The sequence below is a fragment of the Sus scrofa genome, chromosome 13 (genome assembly GCF_000003025.6).
Source record: "Sus scrofa isolate TJ Tabasco breed Duroc chromosome 13, Sscrofa11.1, whole genome shotgun sequence".
In the NCBI taxonomy this organism is placed as follows: domain Eukaryota; kingdom Metazoa; phylum Chordata; class Mammalia; order Artiodactyla; family Suidae; genus Sus; species Sus scrofa.
This window is the reverse complement of record NC_010455.5, coordinates 160,821,685-160,839,078: the sequence shown is the minus strand read 5'-3', so window position 1 is coordinate 160,839,078 and position 17,394 is coordinate 160,821,685. Positions and strand designations below refer to the sequence as shown.

The window sequence follows — 17,394 nt, the reverse complement described above, 5'->3', positions numbered from 1 at the left end:
TAAGATATAAAATTAACCTGTTTATACTATTCAAACATTCACTCACTTGAGAGAATATATAAACATATGTTGTTCAATTAAAATATATATATATGTAAAATGATTTGATATTTAAGGAACTCCACTATAAAAACTGGCATATTTTGGGGGAATACTGAAAGAAATATGGGTACCATACATATTATAATATTCTTCATAAATTCATAAGGACAATTCTTTTCCACTGTAAGCATAATCTTTAGAATTATCAAAATAGTTTTGGGAATCCCAAGTTTCAAAGTCAAGATCTAAAAAGCTTACTTTCCACAGAAATGCATGTCCCCTATAGGTATGTGTCCCTGTATCCCAGAGAAAAGGGGTAAGCTTAAAAAGAGCATCAATCCTCATAAAAGAAAATTTTGAAAGGAAAACTATGCACTCTAATTTCAGATCTTTTGTCTCCACAATTCAGATTTCAACAGAGAAGGTGGATATGATTCAGGATAACCACTCCTTGACAACAGAATTTATCCTCATAGGATTTAGTAATCACCCAGAGCTGAGGACCATTCTGTTTCTGGTGTTCCTTACCATCTACCTGATCACCATGGTGGGAAACCTTGGTCTGGTGGCACTGATATTTGCTGAGTCTCGTCTTCACACACCAATGTACATCTTTCTGGGTAACCTCGCTCTGATGGATTCCTGTTGTTCCAGCGCCATCACCCCCAAGATGCTACAGAACTTCTTTTCCAAGGACAGAATCATTTCCCTCTATGAATGCATGGCACAATTTTATTTTCTCTGCCTAGCTGAAACTACAGACTGCTTTCTCCTGGCAGCAATGGCCTATGATCGCTATGTGGCCATCTGCAACCCACTGCAGTACCACACCAGGATGTCAAACAAACTCTGCCTTCAAATGATTACAGGAGCCTATATAGCCGGAAACATGCATCCCATGATTCAAATAGGATTTCTGTTTAGGTTAACTTTCTGTAGGTTTAATCAAATTAATCACTTCTTTTGTGATGTTCTTCCATTGTTCAGACTCTCCTGTATTGACCCTTATATCAATGAAATGATGTTATTTATCTTGGCTGGGTCAATTTTAACCTTCTCTATCACCATAGTAATAATCTCTTATCTTTTCATCCTTTTCACAGTTTTCACAATGAAATCCAACAAGGGCAAAGGCAAAGCCTTATCTACTTGTGCATCCCACTTTCTCTCTGTCTCCATATTCTATGGTTCTCTTATCTTCATGTATGTTGGACCAAATTCAGGTAATGAAGGAGATAAAGATATTCCTGTTGCTGTTTTTTATACTCTAGTTATTCCTTTATTAAACCCTTTTATTTATAGCTTAAGAAACAAGGAAGTAATAAATGTTACCAAAAAAATCATGAAGAAGACTTCATAACATTATGAAACAAATATTTTCCCACATGGATAACTGATTTTAATCTGCTAAACTTTCTATCAAAATCAAGAGTACTCATAAGGTGGAAAATGGGTATTTCTCTTTTTTTAATTTTTTTATTGTTATTTCCCCAATACAATTTTTTTCTACTGTACAGCATGGTGACCTAGTTACACATACATGTATATTCTTTTTTCTCCCATTATCATGCTCCATCATAAGTGACTAGACATAGTCCTCAGTGGTACACAGCAGAATCTCATGGCTAATCTATTTCAAAAGAAATAGTTTGCATCTATTAACCCCAAGCTTCCAATCCATCCCACTCCCTCCAATTACTGAAACATGATGGTTTATCAATCTAATAAACAAATGTAAACTGTATTCGAAAATTTAAGCAACTATTTTACATCAGGAATCAGCTAAATAATTACTCTTGAGGTCACAATTTTGTCAGGGTGTAGTTAGTTACACTTCTTATCTATGTTTCAGAGTATAAGTTTTTTCAACAAATTCATTAAATGATAGGAATTAAAGTCGTTACATATAAAGGTCACCTGCATTTAATATTTTGGGGAATTAAAGTCCTTACATATAAAGGTCACCTGCATTTAATATTTTTGGAAAAATTTCTGGAATCCCAAGGCATAATCTTATGAACTTCCCCATACCCCAAATTCTCAAATATTAATTTTAAGCAACACCATTTGACAGAAGTTAGCAATATATTTTAATTGTATTATAATTTCAAGTTGTTCTAGACTTCATTTGAATATTATATCACAGAGAATATATATTTTCCTCTTTAGATTTGTCAAATTCTCTCAAGTTCTCTGAATTATAGTATCTGCACATTTAAAAATCTGTGCTTGACGATGATGCTCCTTACATTGACAGAACTATATATTTAATATTTTCATGTAGATTGAATGATTGAATATCATCTATGACTGTGCAAATCCAGAATATATAAGCAAATAAATATTTTTCTCTCTGATGTATTTATTTATCCTGCTTGTTATTAAGAATACCACCATCTGATGGAGTTCCCATCGTGGTGCAGTGGTTAAAGAATCCAACTAGGAACCATGAGGTTGTGGGTTCCATCCCTGGCCTTGCTCAGTGGGTTAAGGATCCGGTATTGCCGTGAGCTGTGGTGTAGGTTGCAGATGTGGCCCAGATCCCATGTTGCTGTGGCTCTGATGTAGGCTGGCAGCTACAGCTCTGATTTGACCCCTAGCCTGGGAACCTCCATATGCCATGGGAGTGGCACTAGAAAAGGCAAAAAGACAAAAAAAAATCACCATCTGAAATGGTTCCAACAAAATTTTTTTGGTTTTGTTTTTTAGGGCCAGGCATGCTGAATATGGAAATTCCCAGGCTAAAGGCCACAGCCACATCAACACAGGATACAACTTATATCTTTGACTTACAACACAGCTCACAGCATTGCCAGATTCTTAACCCACTGGGTGAGGCCAGGAATTAAACCTTCATCCTCATGAATACTAGTTGGATCTATTAAGACTGAGCCAAGACAGGACTTCCTCACATAAATTACTGATGTAAGCACAGCATTAACAAAAATTGGAGGTTCTAATCAGGCATGAATGAAACAGAAAATAGTAAAAATTTAAAAAGCAAAATAATAATATTTGCTGATCCTTACATGTGCAAATATGAAAGACAAAATTATTTTCTAAGAACCTATTCTCTGCTGGGCGCTTGCTAAGCCAGACCTTTCTTATATATTACCTGACAATTTATTACATGTGAATTTTCATGATTTTCCTCAGTAAAAATCCCATGCTTTGTAATATTTAGGGGTTTGCTCAAATTCATACAGGTTAGAGAAGTGAACTAGAATTTGAATCAATTCTACCTTCCCCCAAAAAATGCTTAGGAATGCAGAAAATGGAGGTTCATGTAGTCTGAGGTATTTAGTTCTTAAACGGCATCAGGAGTAAAATGTGCCTTAAAAACAGGAAAAACTCTATTTCTAGGAAAATAGGAATGGTTATGTCTGAAGACAGTTTATGGAAATGAGTGTAGCACTGGGAATGGGGATGAGGGAGGTGTACAGAGGGACAGAGTCAGAAAGCTGATGAAACTATCGGTGAGAATTGTTGGCAAATGTGGGGGTAAGGGGAAGCCAGATAGGTTACTAAGTCTTTTAAATGCCACCCTAAGAAATCTGAAATTATCTTAAAGCCATCAGACACTAATTAATAATACTGTACATTTCAGAAAAGTGATCTTGCAATGGATTGTAAGTGAAAGCCCTGAAGCAATGAGACTAACTTCATAAATCATGTATTAGATGAGGAGGACTGAACCTGGAGAATACCTTAAAAGGAGAGGAGTTCACAGGAGCAACATTTTAAAGAAAAAAAATTATAGTGAATTGTAACTATATTTATTTTATTGAATAATAAAAATAAGACCTATCTTCTTCCTGTGAATATCAAACATGATATAATTGATTTCATAACACCAATACTTAACGAGGTGCCTAACATATTTGGCCATTCAATAAACATATGCTGCAATATGTTTTAATATATTTATATAGGTAAACCTGTTTCAGGCTTATTATTTTCATTTTTCAATTAATTACTAAAAATCAATTTGTATAGGAGCTCCTATATCATATATGAGTAAATTTCAGATAACCTAATTTACTATCCACTTTTTAATTAGGTCCATTTCAACTTCTGGATTTTATGATATGCTTCCATTCTGTTGCTTCTTTTTCTCTTTGATTTTATAATATGTTAAAAGTGGATAGATATAATCCACATGAACAAGGATCTTTATGTACATAAGATACTTTATGAGCAATGAGGAATCTGGGTATCAAATATTTGGGGGAACTGAGTCATAGATAAGCTGTACATCATATATTCACTGTCTACCTCAAAGGATATTTTTAGTTTTCAGACTTTCATTGACTTAGTTTCCATTTTATAAGAATACCAAAATTTTCTGCACCACTCACACCAACACTAGCATCACGGAATCCCAGATGTCAGCTAAGGGAGGAATATGTCACTTATTTGCAGCCAGTGACATAAAAGAGGTGATTCTCTTGATGTTTCTGAGAAATATGTATCCTTTATTTGAAAAGATAGCCACAAAATATCAATATCTCTTCCTCTGAACCTCATGGTATGTGGATATGAAATCTGGCACAATCTATGTCCATTTTGCCATCAAAAGGGAAACCAACCCAGAGATAAAGTCAATACACAATGGAGGGCATAAATGAGTCAATTACAGATAAATACATCCATAGTCACTGGGATAATATTCATCTTGTTTTATAATTCAACAGCTGTTCTTAACCTTGTGTGGAAGAAATGTGTTATCCATATTTGGATAAATGTTAATTGATACATTCATGTATTTTATCTCCCACTTTTATACTCTCTTTAAAATAATTGTCAAGCCATCCTTTAGCTTATAAGATATGTTTCAGCAGTACCTGTTCAATTATTCATCACGTCTGTTTTCTTTTACCTTCATTACACTATTTTAATTTTGTATAACTCCACTTTGAAAATATGAGAGACAGAGATCTTACATAATTTATCCACATAAATTACTAAAAGTAAAACTCAGGAATCATACCCAGGAAATCCATGCCCTGAACCACTAAGTCATACTGTACATAGCTTAAAGAAGTAAAAGCATAAAAAGATATCTTCCAAGAAGTGAAATTGTCAAGTAGGTGGGGTAATGGAGCAGAGGTTCAAAAATGATGTGAATCAATGACTTTTTCTTCCAAATTTTTTTTGACAAATTTCAAACAAAACGAAGAAAAGAGAATTCCAATGGATTTTTAAAGTCAAGATTAAACAGTTGTTAACACTTTAAATTTGACTGGTAAGCTATCAGTGTGTCTATGTATATTGCGTCTATGCATGTGTATGAAGACACTATTACATTTTCCCTCATAAATAATTCAACATTCATCTCAAGGGAACACAGATATTTCCTTTGTTATTTAATATCATTGCAATCCCTAAATAATTTAACAACACCAAGTGTGAAGTTCATGTCTGAACTTTTCCCAGTTTTCTCAAAATTGCCCTCTACAATTTTTTATGTATAATTTTAAGTGTTACACTGCATTTACATTATTACAAATATTGGCTATATTCCCCATGTTATTGAACACAACCTAATATCCTATCTTATACCCAAGAGATTATAATCCCAATACTGGCCTTGGCCCATACCTGTAGCCATTAGATTGCGTTCTTTATCTGCGAGTCTGCTTCTTTCGTCATATTCACTACGTTTTTGTATTTTGTTAGATTCCACATATAAGTGATATCATAATATATTTGTCCTTGACTTATTCCACTTATTGTTATCACCTCACAGTGTTCAGAATGGCCGTCATCAGAAAGTCTACAAACAATAAATTTCAGAGAGGACTTGGAGAAAAAGGAACCATCCTACTTGGTTGGTGGGAATGTAAATTGGTACAACCACTAATGGAAACAGTATGGAGGTTCCTAAAAAAAGCTAAATGTAGAAATACCATATGATCCAGCAATCCAATCCTGGGCATATATCCAGTCAAAACTATAATTCAAAAAGATACATACACACCTAAGTTCATTGCAGCACAATTCATAATAGCCAAGACAATGGAAACAATCTAAATGTCCATCAATAGATGAATGGATAAAGGAAATGTGGTACATATACATAATGGAATATTAGTCATAAAACATAATGAAATAATGTCATTTGCAGTAACATGGTTGGACCTACATATACTAAGTGAAGTGAGTCAAAGACAAATATCATATGATATGACTCAAATGTGGAATCTTTTTTAAAAATGAAAAAAAATGAGCTTATTTGCAGAACAGAAACCTACTCACAGACACTGAAAATAAATGTATGGTTACCAATCTGGCCAGGTGTGGGGTAGGAGGGATGGACAATAATTTTGGGACTGCCATATTCGCACTGTAGCATATGGAAAGACTGGCCAGCAGGGACCTGCTGTGTAGCACAGGGAACTCTACCCAATATTCTGAGATGGTCTTTGTGGGAAAAAAGTCTGAAAAAGAATGGATGTATGTACATGTATAATGTTGTACAGCAGAATTAACACAACATTGTAAATCAAACATACTTCAATAAAATTTAAACATTAAAACAAGGTATTATTTTTCCATACAATACCATGGTATATCTTTTCATTTATTTGTGCTGTCTCCAGGTTCTTTCACCATGATTTCATAGCTTTCCAAGTAGAAGATTTTACCTCCTTATGAATGTTTGTTCCAAAGTATTTTGCACTTTTTGATGTGATGATAAATTGGATTGTTTCCTTAATTTCCCTTTCTGATACTTTATTGTTCATGTAGAGAAATGCAAAGGATGTCTGCAATTTTGTACCCTGCAAATTTACCAAGTTCACTGAAAAGCTCTAGTAGTTTTCCGGTGGCACCTTTTGGATTTTCTATATATGGAATCATTTCATCTACCCAAAGTGACAATTTTATTTCTTCCTTTCCAATCTGGATCACTTTGTTTCTCTTTCTTCTCTGAATGATGTGGCTAGAACTTCCAAAAATATGTTGAAAAATTTGGTGGGAATGGCCATCCTTGTCTTGCTCTGGATATTAGAGGAAATGCTTTCACTTTTTAACCATTGAGTATGATGTTTATTATCTATGATTGTTGTAGTTTGCTCATCTCTATAACTTGAAATGCATTTTTAAAAAACTCCATCCTCATGATTATTATTTTCCTTTAATTTCCCCAATACAGTGTTTGTTTTTTTTTTTCTACTAGACAGCATGGTGACCCAGTTACACATACATCTATACATTCTTTTGCTCACATTTTCAAGCTCCATCATAAGTGACTAGACAAAGTATCCAGTGCTACAGAGCAGGATCTCATTGATAATCCATTCAAGATGACTGAATTAGGAAGATGTATATATACACAACGGAATACTACTCAGCTATAAAAAAAGAACAAAATAATGCCATTTGCAGCAACATGGATAGAATTAGAGACCCTCATACTGAGAGAAGTAAGTCAGAAAGAGAAAGACAAAACCATATGATATCACATATCTGAAATCTAATATATGGCACAAATGATTATTGGTTTTGATATCATATTTTACACTTGTTTGTGTATTCCTTAACTGCATGTTGTTGACATAGATGATTGTACTACTTCATTTTTTACCTCCCTACTAACTTTATGTGTGGATTATCTCTTACATTTATCATGTGTTTACCTTTACCAGTGAGTCTTTTCATTTTGTAATTTTTTTGTTTCTAGTTATGTCCTCTTCTCTTTCTCCTAAAAAACTTCCTTTAGGATTTGTTGTAAAGCTGGTTTGATGATACTGAATATTTTCATCTTTTGCTTGCCTGTAAAAATGTTGATCACTCCATCAAATCTGAAAATGAACCTTGCTTGGTAGGGTATTCTTGGTTACAGATTTTTATCTTCCCAACACTTTTAATATATTGTGCCACTCCCTTCTAACCTGGAGAATTTCTGTCAAAAAATAAGCTTATATGCTTAGAGAAGTTCCCTTGTATGTTATTTGTTGATTTTCCCTATCTGATTTTAATACACTCTATCTTTAAATTTTGTCATATTACTGACACTGTATCCTGGTGTGTTCTCTTGGGGTTAGTAATGCATTGGTTTCTTGGGGCTTCATAAATGGGTTGACATGTTCCTTCCTCAGGTTTAGGGAATTTTTCAGCTGTTATGTTTTCAAATATGTTTTCAGCCCCCTTTTCTCTTCCTTATGGGTTCCCTACATTGTGAATATTAATATACTTTATGTTGTACCAGGAGTCTCTTAAATTGTCTTCATTTTCTTACATTTTTTTCTGTGCACTGCTAGTTATTTCTTCTACTCTGTCTTCCAGTATAGTGATTCACTCCTCTGTGTCATTTAGTCTACTATTGATTTTAGTGTATTTTTCATTTCAGTTATTGTATTCTTCATCTCTACATAGTGGTTCTTTATATTTTCTAACTCTTGTTAAATAATTCTAACTTCTCACTCTTTGTGTCCACTCTTCTCCCACGATCGACTTTATGATCATTACTCTGAAAGTTTTCTCAGGTTGATTTCCTATATCCACATAAATTAATTCATTTCCTGTGACTTAATCTTGTTACTTCAACTTGAATATATTCCTCTGCCACCTCATTTTGTCCAAGTTACCTTTGATTTTTAGGTATGTATATGTCAGTCGTGTAGCTAAACCTTGCAGCAGTGGCCTTACTTTAGAGATGGAATAAGTATACCATCATATTTCTCTTTTGTCAACTAAGGTATATGCCCCAAGGTACGACCATAAAAGGGCTTCCTTAGTCCTTCAGCTGTGGCAGGCTGATTGTGTGCGTGGTCTATTAGGCTTGGCTAGCTCCTCACACATTTGGTTGCCAGGCCCCAACATCTGTAGATGTTGGTTGCTGGTAAGGTGGGGTTCGGTCAAAGATGTCTCATTATTGAACCCCAGAGGACCTATAGCTAGTGCTGGCTCACTGGTCAACCGAGTTAGAAAACTACGGGATGGTTGGTAGCCCACTTGTTGCCAAAGCCGAGTCCTTGGGTTAAGGCTAAACTACTGGGAGGCAGATCCAGGTCCTGGAGTCTGGTTCTATAGGGCTCAGAGATCCCAGAACTGGTGTCAGAACACTAGTAGGGTAAAGACATGTTCCTGCCACAGTTGTGTATGGGGTATAGGTGTTCAAACACTTGTGTTAGCCTGCTAGTGGACAGAGCCAAGGGCCAACAATTCCAGGGTATTGTCTGGCCTGCTGTGATTGATCTGGGTATGCAGGCTGCAGGATTGTGGCTTTCTTGTGTATGGTATCTTCCCCATGGTGGGTGAGGCTGGTCTACTAGTTAGTGCAGGATTCCAGGATTGCCTGTCCACTGACGCATAGGGCTGATTCTTAGCTCTTGGGTGGCCAAGGACTTTTCTATAAGTATGTCTAGAAACTGTGCACTCAGGTAGTCTTCAGACAGCTTGTCTGTTGATTGGCAGGACCCTGTCCCTGTCCAGTTACTTTGGCTTCAGTCTTCCCAGTACTGGTGCTACAGGCTGTTGTATGTGTGTGTGTGTGTGGGGGGGTAAAATCCTGGTGTAAATAAGCTGGAGAGAGAGGATGCAATAATGGCACTGACCTATACTATTGTTCACATGGTAGCAGGTCAAAAATTATGGCTTATGCCAGCTTCTATGTCTCAAAAATGAGCCACAGTGGCCTCTGCCTCTTCAGAAGACTCTCCAAGACCAGTAGGTAGGTCTGTCCCAATCTTCTAACAAATCACTGTTTTGCCTTGGGTCCCAGTGAATGTGAGATTTTGTGTGCAACCTTTGAGAGGGAAAAGTCTATTTCCTTTAGTCTGATGGGGCTCCAGAAATTAAGGTTCTATTGGCCTTCAAAACCAAATATTCTAGTGGCAGGAATCCCAATCTGGAGAGCCCAAATATGTGGCTCTTAACTCTTTAAGTTGGAAAGCTACTGCAATATAATGATTCTCCAGTTTGTGGGTAAATATCTAAGGATATGGGCCTAGAATATACAATGAAGCCATCATTTCTAACCATCTCTTTTTGGTTTCTGCCTTATACCATTAGGTGTAGAAGGCCTTTTTGTGGGTTTCAGTCTTTCACATTGATACTCGTTCTTCAAAGAGATGTAGCTTTTGTGTGTCATGAGAGGAGGCCAGTTCAGGGTCTTTCTACTACTCCATCTGGGCTTATCCTCTATTTCCAAATGTCAGAAGTACAAAATGGGTCTCAATGTACTCTTTTTGCTGGTGTGGAGGAATATATGTTTCCTTTGCCCATATTTTTGGTCTCTAAACTCCTTCCCCTAACCTCAAAGCCATAAATGGTACTTGAGTATTTTTTTCAAATAGTGTCACTTTGATACTCTGTTTCATTTCTATTCACTAACAACAAAGTAGTAGAAAGAGAAACCAAGAAAACCATCCCATGTACAACTATATCAAAAAAGATAAATACCCAGGAATAAACCTACCTAGGTAGGTAAAGACCTTTCTTCTGAAAACTATGAGACACTAATGAAAGAAATGAAGACAACAAAAAATGGAAAGATATACTATTTTCATCATCAGAAGAACAAATATAGTTAAAACGACCATACTACCCAAGGCAATCTACAGCCTCAATGCAATAACTTTCAAAATATCAATGGCTTTCTTCACAGAACTAGAATAAATAATTCTGAAATGTGGTTGGACATTAAAAAAACACCTAAAAAACAGGGAAGGAATCAAGATAGTGGAAGAGTAAAACTTGGCACTCACCTTATCCCACAAACACATCAAAAAAAAAAAAAACTGCATGACAAGTGATTCACACAGAACATCTGCTGAATGCTGAGAGAAGTATTTAAACCTCCAAAATGGCAAGAAACCCTCCACATAACTGGGTACAACAAAAGTAAAAAGAGAGATAGAGAAGAGGAAAAAAAAGGACTCAGAAGGGCATCAGCATTCCTGAGAGAGAACTCTGAAAGAGAAAAGGTACCCACAGCCTGGGATGCCACCTAACTGAAAGGGAGAACAGCTGAAACAGAGGGACCCCAAAGCCTCATACAAAAGCTCAGAAGTTGGCTGAAGAGGGCAAAGCATAAAGAGAGCCACACACACCATCGATAGCACCAAACCAGGACTCCACAGCCTGAGACACTCAGGCAGGGGCTGGGCACTGAGACTCAGCCCCCAGAACTCAGTTCCTTTGAGAGGAATAGGTTTGGATGTGTGGAGTGAGCTTGAGGGGCTAGGGAGTGGTGCATCACAGGCTGGGAAGCAGAGCACCACAGCTGAGGTAAGCCAAGAGAGGTCTGGGCCAACAGAAGAAGCAAGGTGCCATTGCTGAGGAGGGGGAGAAGAGGAGGGGTATACCACCACAGGAATATCTTTTTCTGCAAACACATGGGCTCTCAGGCATTGGGGTTTCTCTTTTGCAGTCTAAAGGCAGAAGGGAGACTTTTGCACATGCTACAGGCAGTGAGGCACCTGTTGCATGGGCTACAGGCAGTGGAGAATATCACAACAGCAATCTCAGACTCCAGACTTGAATGTGGTCTGAAAAAACTAGGGGTCCATGAAGAGGCCACAGCTGCAGCACCAGTCACCACAGGGATTGGCACAGAGGAGTACACTGAAACCTAGTGCCATCCTTTGTTGCTCTCTCTGCTGGAGGAACACACACACCCTACTGCTGCCACTGAAATTCTCTGGGTACCACTACACACACCTGCCTGAGGAGCATTGCCACTTCCCAGGGCCCTACAACCACAGGCAACCTGCCACACTTCCCTGTGGGTCCTTGCCACTCTCAAGAGTCCCTCAATGAGGCATTGGTTACTAGCACTGCCCATTGCTCCCATCTACAAAGAAGCATACTAGGGCCATATATCAACATGAGGATAACAGCCTGCACACCTTTGGAAAGAGACAGCAAGCATCCAAACCAATACCATCTATGGATTAAAAATCTGGGATAATATAAAGTAAGTCAATCTATGCAAAATAGGGATTTCAGAAGAAGGAGAAAAGAAAAATTGATCTAAAATATATTTGAAGAAATTATGGTTGAAAATTTCCCAAATCCAAAGGAAAAAGATATCAAGACACAGCAAGCACAGAGGGCCATAAACAAGTTGAACACAAACAGTCCCAGACCATGACATATTATAATAAAAATGGCAAGAGTTAAAGGTAAGGACAGGATTCTAAAGGTAGCAAGAGAAAAATAGTTAATTATAAGGAAATCCCATCTGGCTATCTGTTGATTTCTCTATAGAAACACACACACACACACACACACACACACACACACACACACACACACACCAAAACAATTCCAAATAACAAAAGCCCAGGATTGGATAGCTTCACAGGAAATCTGTCAAACATTCATAGAAGAGTTAACATTCTTCCAATAAATTGCAGAGGAAGGAACACTCCCGAGCACATGCTATAATTCCACTACTACCCTGGTACAAAAACCAGACAAAGATATCCCAAAAATATAAAGTTACAGTCCAATATTGTTGATGAACATAGATGGAAAAATCCTAAACAAAATTTCTTAATTCTCATATTTTTTCTAATTATACCAATTTATCCTAAGGACCATCTGGAAAAATAAATGCTTACTGCATTTATTAAAACGTGTTTTATTTAGATTGAGTGAAAAAAATCAACATTGTAGATGGATGGTGAAGATATATGAGATGTATGGAACTCAGCAGAAGTTCAGAAATAAACAACTTATAAAGTTTCAATATATGACAAAGATGTAACTTAAAGTCAATAGAGAAATAATGGCACTGGAAAAACAAGGCTGTCATTTAGAAATAAGTTTAGATCCCTACCACATCTTGGATCAAAATATATTTAATGTGAAGTAAAAATGTAAGAACCAACACTTAGTACAAAAAAAAGTTCCCTTGATAAAGAAAGGATTTTATTACTAAAACACCAAATCTAGAAATCATAAATTGAGTAACTGGTGTATGTGATTTTTTCTTCTCATTTGTATGTCTTCCCTCAAAGCATTTCCCAACTTCCCTTCCTGTGTTATGTTTCACCATCAAATGGCCTTTCAAATATCTATTTGCTAGACTCCCTTTCAAATGGTCCTGGCTATATTTAGACAAGGAAAGACACAAATAAGAAATTGGAGTGAGGAAAAATGTAACCAAAATATCTCTCCCCACTCTTTCTCTGCTATTGTCAGTGTCACCAGCACAAGCTGAATCTCCTCCTTTATGTCCTCTCCTGAAGGAAAACACCTCATGTGGTCAGAATCATGGGTTCTGTTAACACTACTCTTCACTGTAGGAATTTTCCACTATTAGTAATTTTCCTATGCCCTGTTCTACTTTTTGCTCTTGGTAACCTTTGGAACTTTTACTGAGTTAAATAAAACTTTCTTTTAACTAGTGAGCAAGATCATTGTTTCCTGAGTACACCATCTTATAATAACAACAAAACTTTAATACTTTTATATTATTAAAAGACATGAAGCCTAGTTAACACCAAATAATAATAAAAAGAAAAATGGTTTACATTTATGAAAGAAAGATAAACACCTTTAATATATACAAACCTCTTAAAATATATTAGAAATAAGCAAATTTCTGTATAGAAAGAGGAACCTATGGACATTCGAAAAAGGAAATGTAAATATCCAATATGTTTTTAAAATAAATATTCAGTTTATTTAAATTAAGAAAATTAAAACATCATTGAAGTTTTATCTTTTTAAATTTGAGAGTGATGGGGAAAAGAGCTACTGGTTTGGTTATAATTAGAAAGGACAAGGATAGTCAAGTTGTTGGGTATATGATGAAACAAGAGCTTTACCCATACTGCTATAATTTTAGTGGGTGGAAACTTAACAAAATAGATTTAAATTCTTTCAAATGCCCATACACTTTGAGCCAGATATTTCACTTCTAATGGGTCAGACACCAGGGATTTACTAAAATAGATATGAGTATTTTATTTAAAATAAGGGGAATTTCAATTAAAGTTTACCATCTGAAAGAAATGAATTAAAAATGGTACATAAAGCCTCATGGTAACTAAAACAAAAACTACAGTATATACACAAAAGATAAAAGAGTCAAAACATACCACCAAAGAAAATCCTCAATTCATCATGGAAGACAGCATGAGAGGAAGAATGGATCAAAGGAACTACAAACTCCCAGAAAATTGTAAGATAGTAATTTCTAAACTATCAATATTTTTAATGTAAGTGGAGTAAATTCTCCAATCCAAAGACAAAGAGTGGCTGCATGGACAAAAAAATTATTCCTAACTATAATATTTCCTACAAGATATTTGCTTCACCTTTAAGCACACTCAAAGAATCAAAGTGAAGGAATGGAAAAAAAATATTCCACACAGAGAAACCAAAAAGAGCAGACTTTTCTCCTTTTAAGTAAGACTTCTCTATGCTTAATCAAAGGACGAAATAAACTTTAATTGAAAAAGTGTAACAAGAGACAAAGAAGGTCATTATATAGTGGTAAAGAATTCAATATATCAAGAGGATACATCAATTATATTCATATATTTATAGAACTATTATGTATAAAATATATAAAATATGCATTTATGATGTTATTTATATCATTTTTGTAATATTTAAAAATGTATATATGTATATATTTGACATATGTGATAAATACATATACACACTCACATAAAGACAGTATACACAAACACAAACACACACATATACAATGTAGACGCTTCAGTGTGGAGATCTCTCTCCAACATGTGGAGCATATAAATATATTGGGAAAATACTAACTGATAGCAAGGGAGAAATAAAAATACCATAATAGTAGGATTCTTGAATGCCTTACTTTCAACAACAGATAGATCAAATAGACAAAAACCAATAAGGAAGCACTGGACTTGAACTCCCTACTAGAGTAGAGGGGCCCAACAGGTGTACAGAACACTACACCCAACGGTTGACATACACATTCTTCTCAAGCACACAGGTAATTTTCTCTAGAATGGATCATATGCTAAATAACAAAGTAAGCATTAGCACATTTTAAGAAAATTGAAATTATAAAAAGTGTTTTATTCAACAATGGAAATTAAGCTCTGGCTTTATGGGAAAACAAAACAAAACAAAACAAAATAGAAATATTTTAGCTAAACTAAGCAAAGAGAGAGAGAGAGAAACAAACGAGAAGTCTTAAATTAAGTAAATCAGAAATGAATGTGTAAATATTACAAGTAATGACACAGAAATACAAGGCATCAAAAATAGATTACTACAGACAATTACACATCAAAAAATGTATATCCTAGAAAAAAGGGATAAATTCAAATTCTTGAAACAAACAGCCTATGAAACTGAATCATGAAGAAATTGATAAACTGAAGAGACAAATAACAAGTAAGGAAATTGAATCAGTAATCAAAAACCTTCCCCCCAAAAAAATGCACAGGATCAGATAGTTTCACTGGTCAATTTCCCAAATATTTAAAGAAAAAGTAATGTAAATCCTTCTCAAATTGTTTCACATAATTTAAAAGAGGTAGCACTCTGAAATTCAATTTGCAATGCTAACATTACCGTGATACCAAAGCCAGATAAGAATATTACAAGAAAAAAAAAAAAGAAAACTTACAGGCCAATACCTCTAAAGAACATGGATGCAAAAAAAATTAAAAAATTAGCAGACACAATTTAGTATCATATTAAAAGGATCACACACCATAATCAAGATTTATCCTGGATGCAAGAGTGGTTCAACAATACAAATCAATAAATGTGACAAATCACATTAATGGAATTAAAGGTAAAAATCATACAATTCAAGGGAAGAGGCATGATCAAGATAGTGGAGGAGTAAGATGTGGTACTCACCTCCTTCCAAAAATATATTAAGAAAAAAATCTACATATAGAATGACTTGCACAAGCTATCTACTGAATGCTGAGAGAAGACCTTAAACCTCTAAAAAGGGCAAGAAACCCTCCTCATAAGTGGATAAAACAAAATAATAAAAAGAGAGAGTGAGGAATCAGGACAGGTCCAGCATTCCTGAGAGGAAACTGTGAAAGAGGAAAGGAAACCACAACCTGGACAGCCACCCAATTGACATGGAGATCAGCTGAGAATGAGGGACCTTAAAGCCACAGAGAAAAGTGCAGTGACTAAGGAGGGAAAAGAAGAGAGAGAGAGTTGCAAAGACCGTCTGTACCACCACCACCAGATACCACAGAGTGAGATGCTCAGATAGGGACCTGGTACTGAGTTTCAGGCTCTGGAAGTAAGTTCTGGGAAGAGGACTAAGGTTGGTGGTGTGGAGATGGTCTGAAAGAGATAAGGAGTGCTGCTCCAAGAGCTGGGGAGAGGAGTGCCACAGCCAAGAAAACATGGGAGCAGGCCTGGCCCACAGTAGGAAAGCATGATTGTTGGGGAGGATAAGGGTGGGAAGGGCAGATTGCCACAGGAATATCTTTCACTGTCCACACACGTACTCTCAGAGGACATGACTATGGGCAGTGAGGTGCCACTTGTATAGGGTATGGGCAACAGCTCTCCTGTGCTAGCTACAGGTTTCAGTGCCTCCTGCATGGTCTAAGCATTATGGGGCACTTTTTTCATGATCTTCAGGTTGTGGGGGAAAACCACTGTAGATAACTCTGACTCTAGAGGTAGGTGTGGCTTGCCACCACTAGGGATCCATGGACAGGCAACACCTGTGGCCCCGGTCACCTCACAGTTTGGGAAAGGAAGGCACTGAAACCAAGAACCACCTTTTGGTGCTATCACTCCCCTGGGAATGCATATGCCCTGTTGCTCCCACTGCCAAATGATCCACATGCTGCCTAAACATACCTGAGGCTCATGGCCATTTCCAAGGGCCCTGAAACTAGAAGCATCCTGTGCCACCTTTCCACAGGTTCTTGCTATTTGTCAGGAACTAGGCACTACCTTCTACCCCTGTCCATTGCCATCATCTGCCTTGCAGCATGTACAAAACCCTATAAAGGGAATAACAGCCTGCACACATTGAGGAACGAGACATCCAGCATCCAAACCCTCAAGCCAAAATTAAATAGTAAATTCTCACAAAATACCCACTCTTGTAAAGAGCCTCCAGGAGAACAGTAGTTGGTTTCCCAAAACTCACAGCATAAGAAAAATATAAGCAAAATGAAGACACTCAGGAACTATTGTCAGGTGAAAGAACAGGATAATTCCCATGAAGGAGCAAAAAATGAAAGAAATCTCTGCAGTCTGATAGTCACTGAATTCGAATGGGAGATAGTGAAAATAGTGAAGGCATTAAGAGTGAAAATGGAGGAATTGAGTGGATATATACAATAATGCGGATTACTTTAGAAAGGAAATAGAAAATATGAGGAGGAGCCAAGACAAATTAGAAAATTC

General features: G+C 36.3%; 1 protein-coding gene across 1 annotated transcript; it reads left to right on the top strand.

Annotated features, from left to right (window-relative positions):
- LOC100156225 (olfactory receptor 5K3-like) lies at positions 473-8,361 on the top strand. Its single transcript, XM_001924825.2, has 2 exons — positions 473-1,391; positions 8,315-8,361. Exons 1-2 carry the CDS (start codon positions 473-475, stop codon positions 8,359-8,361), a joined length of 966 nt encoding a protein of 321 aa, XP_001924860.2.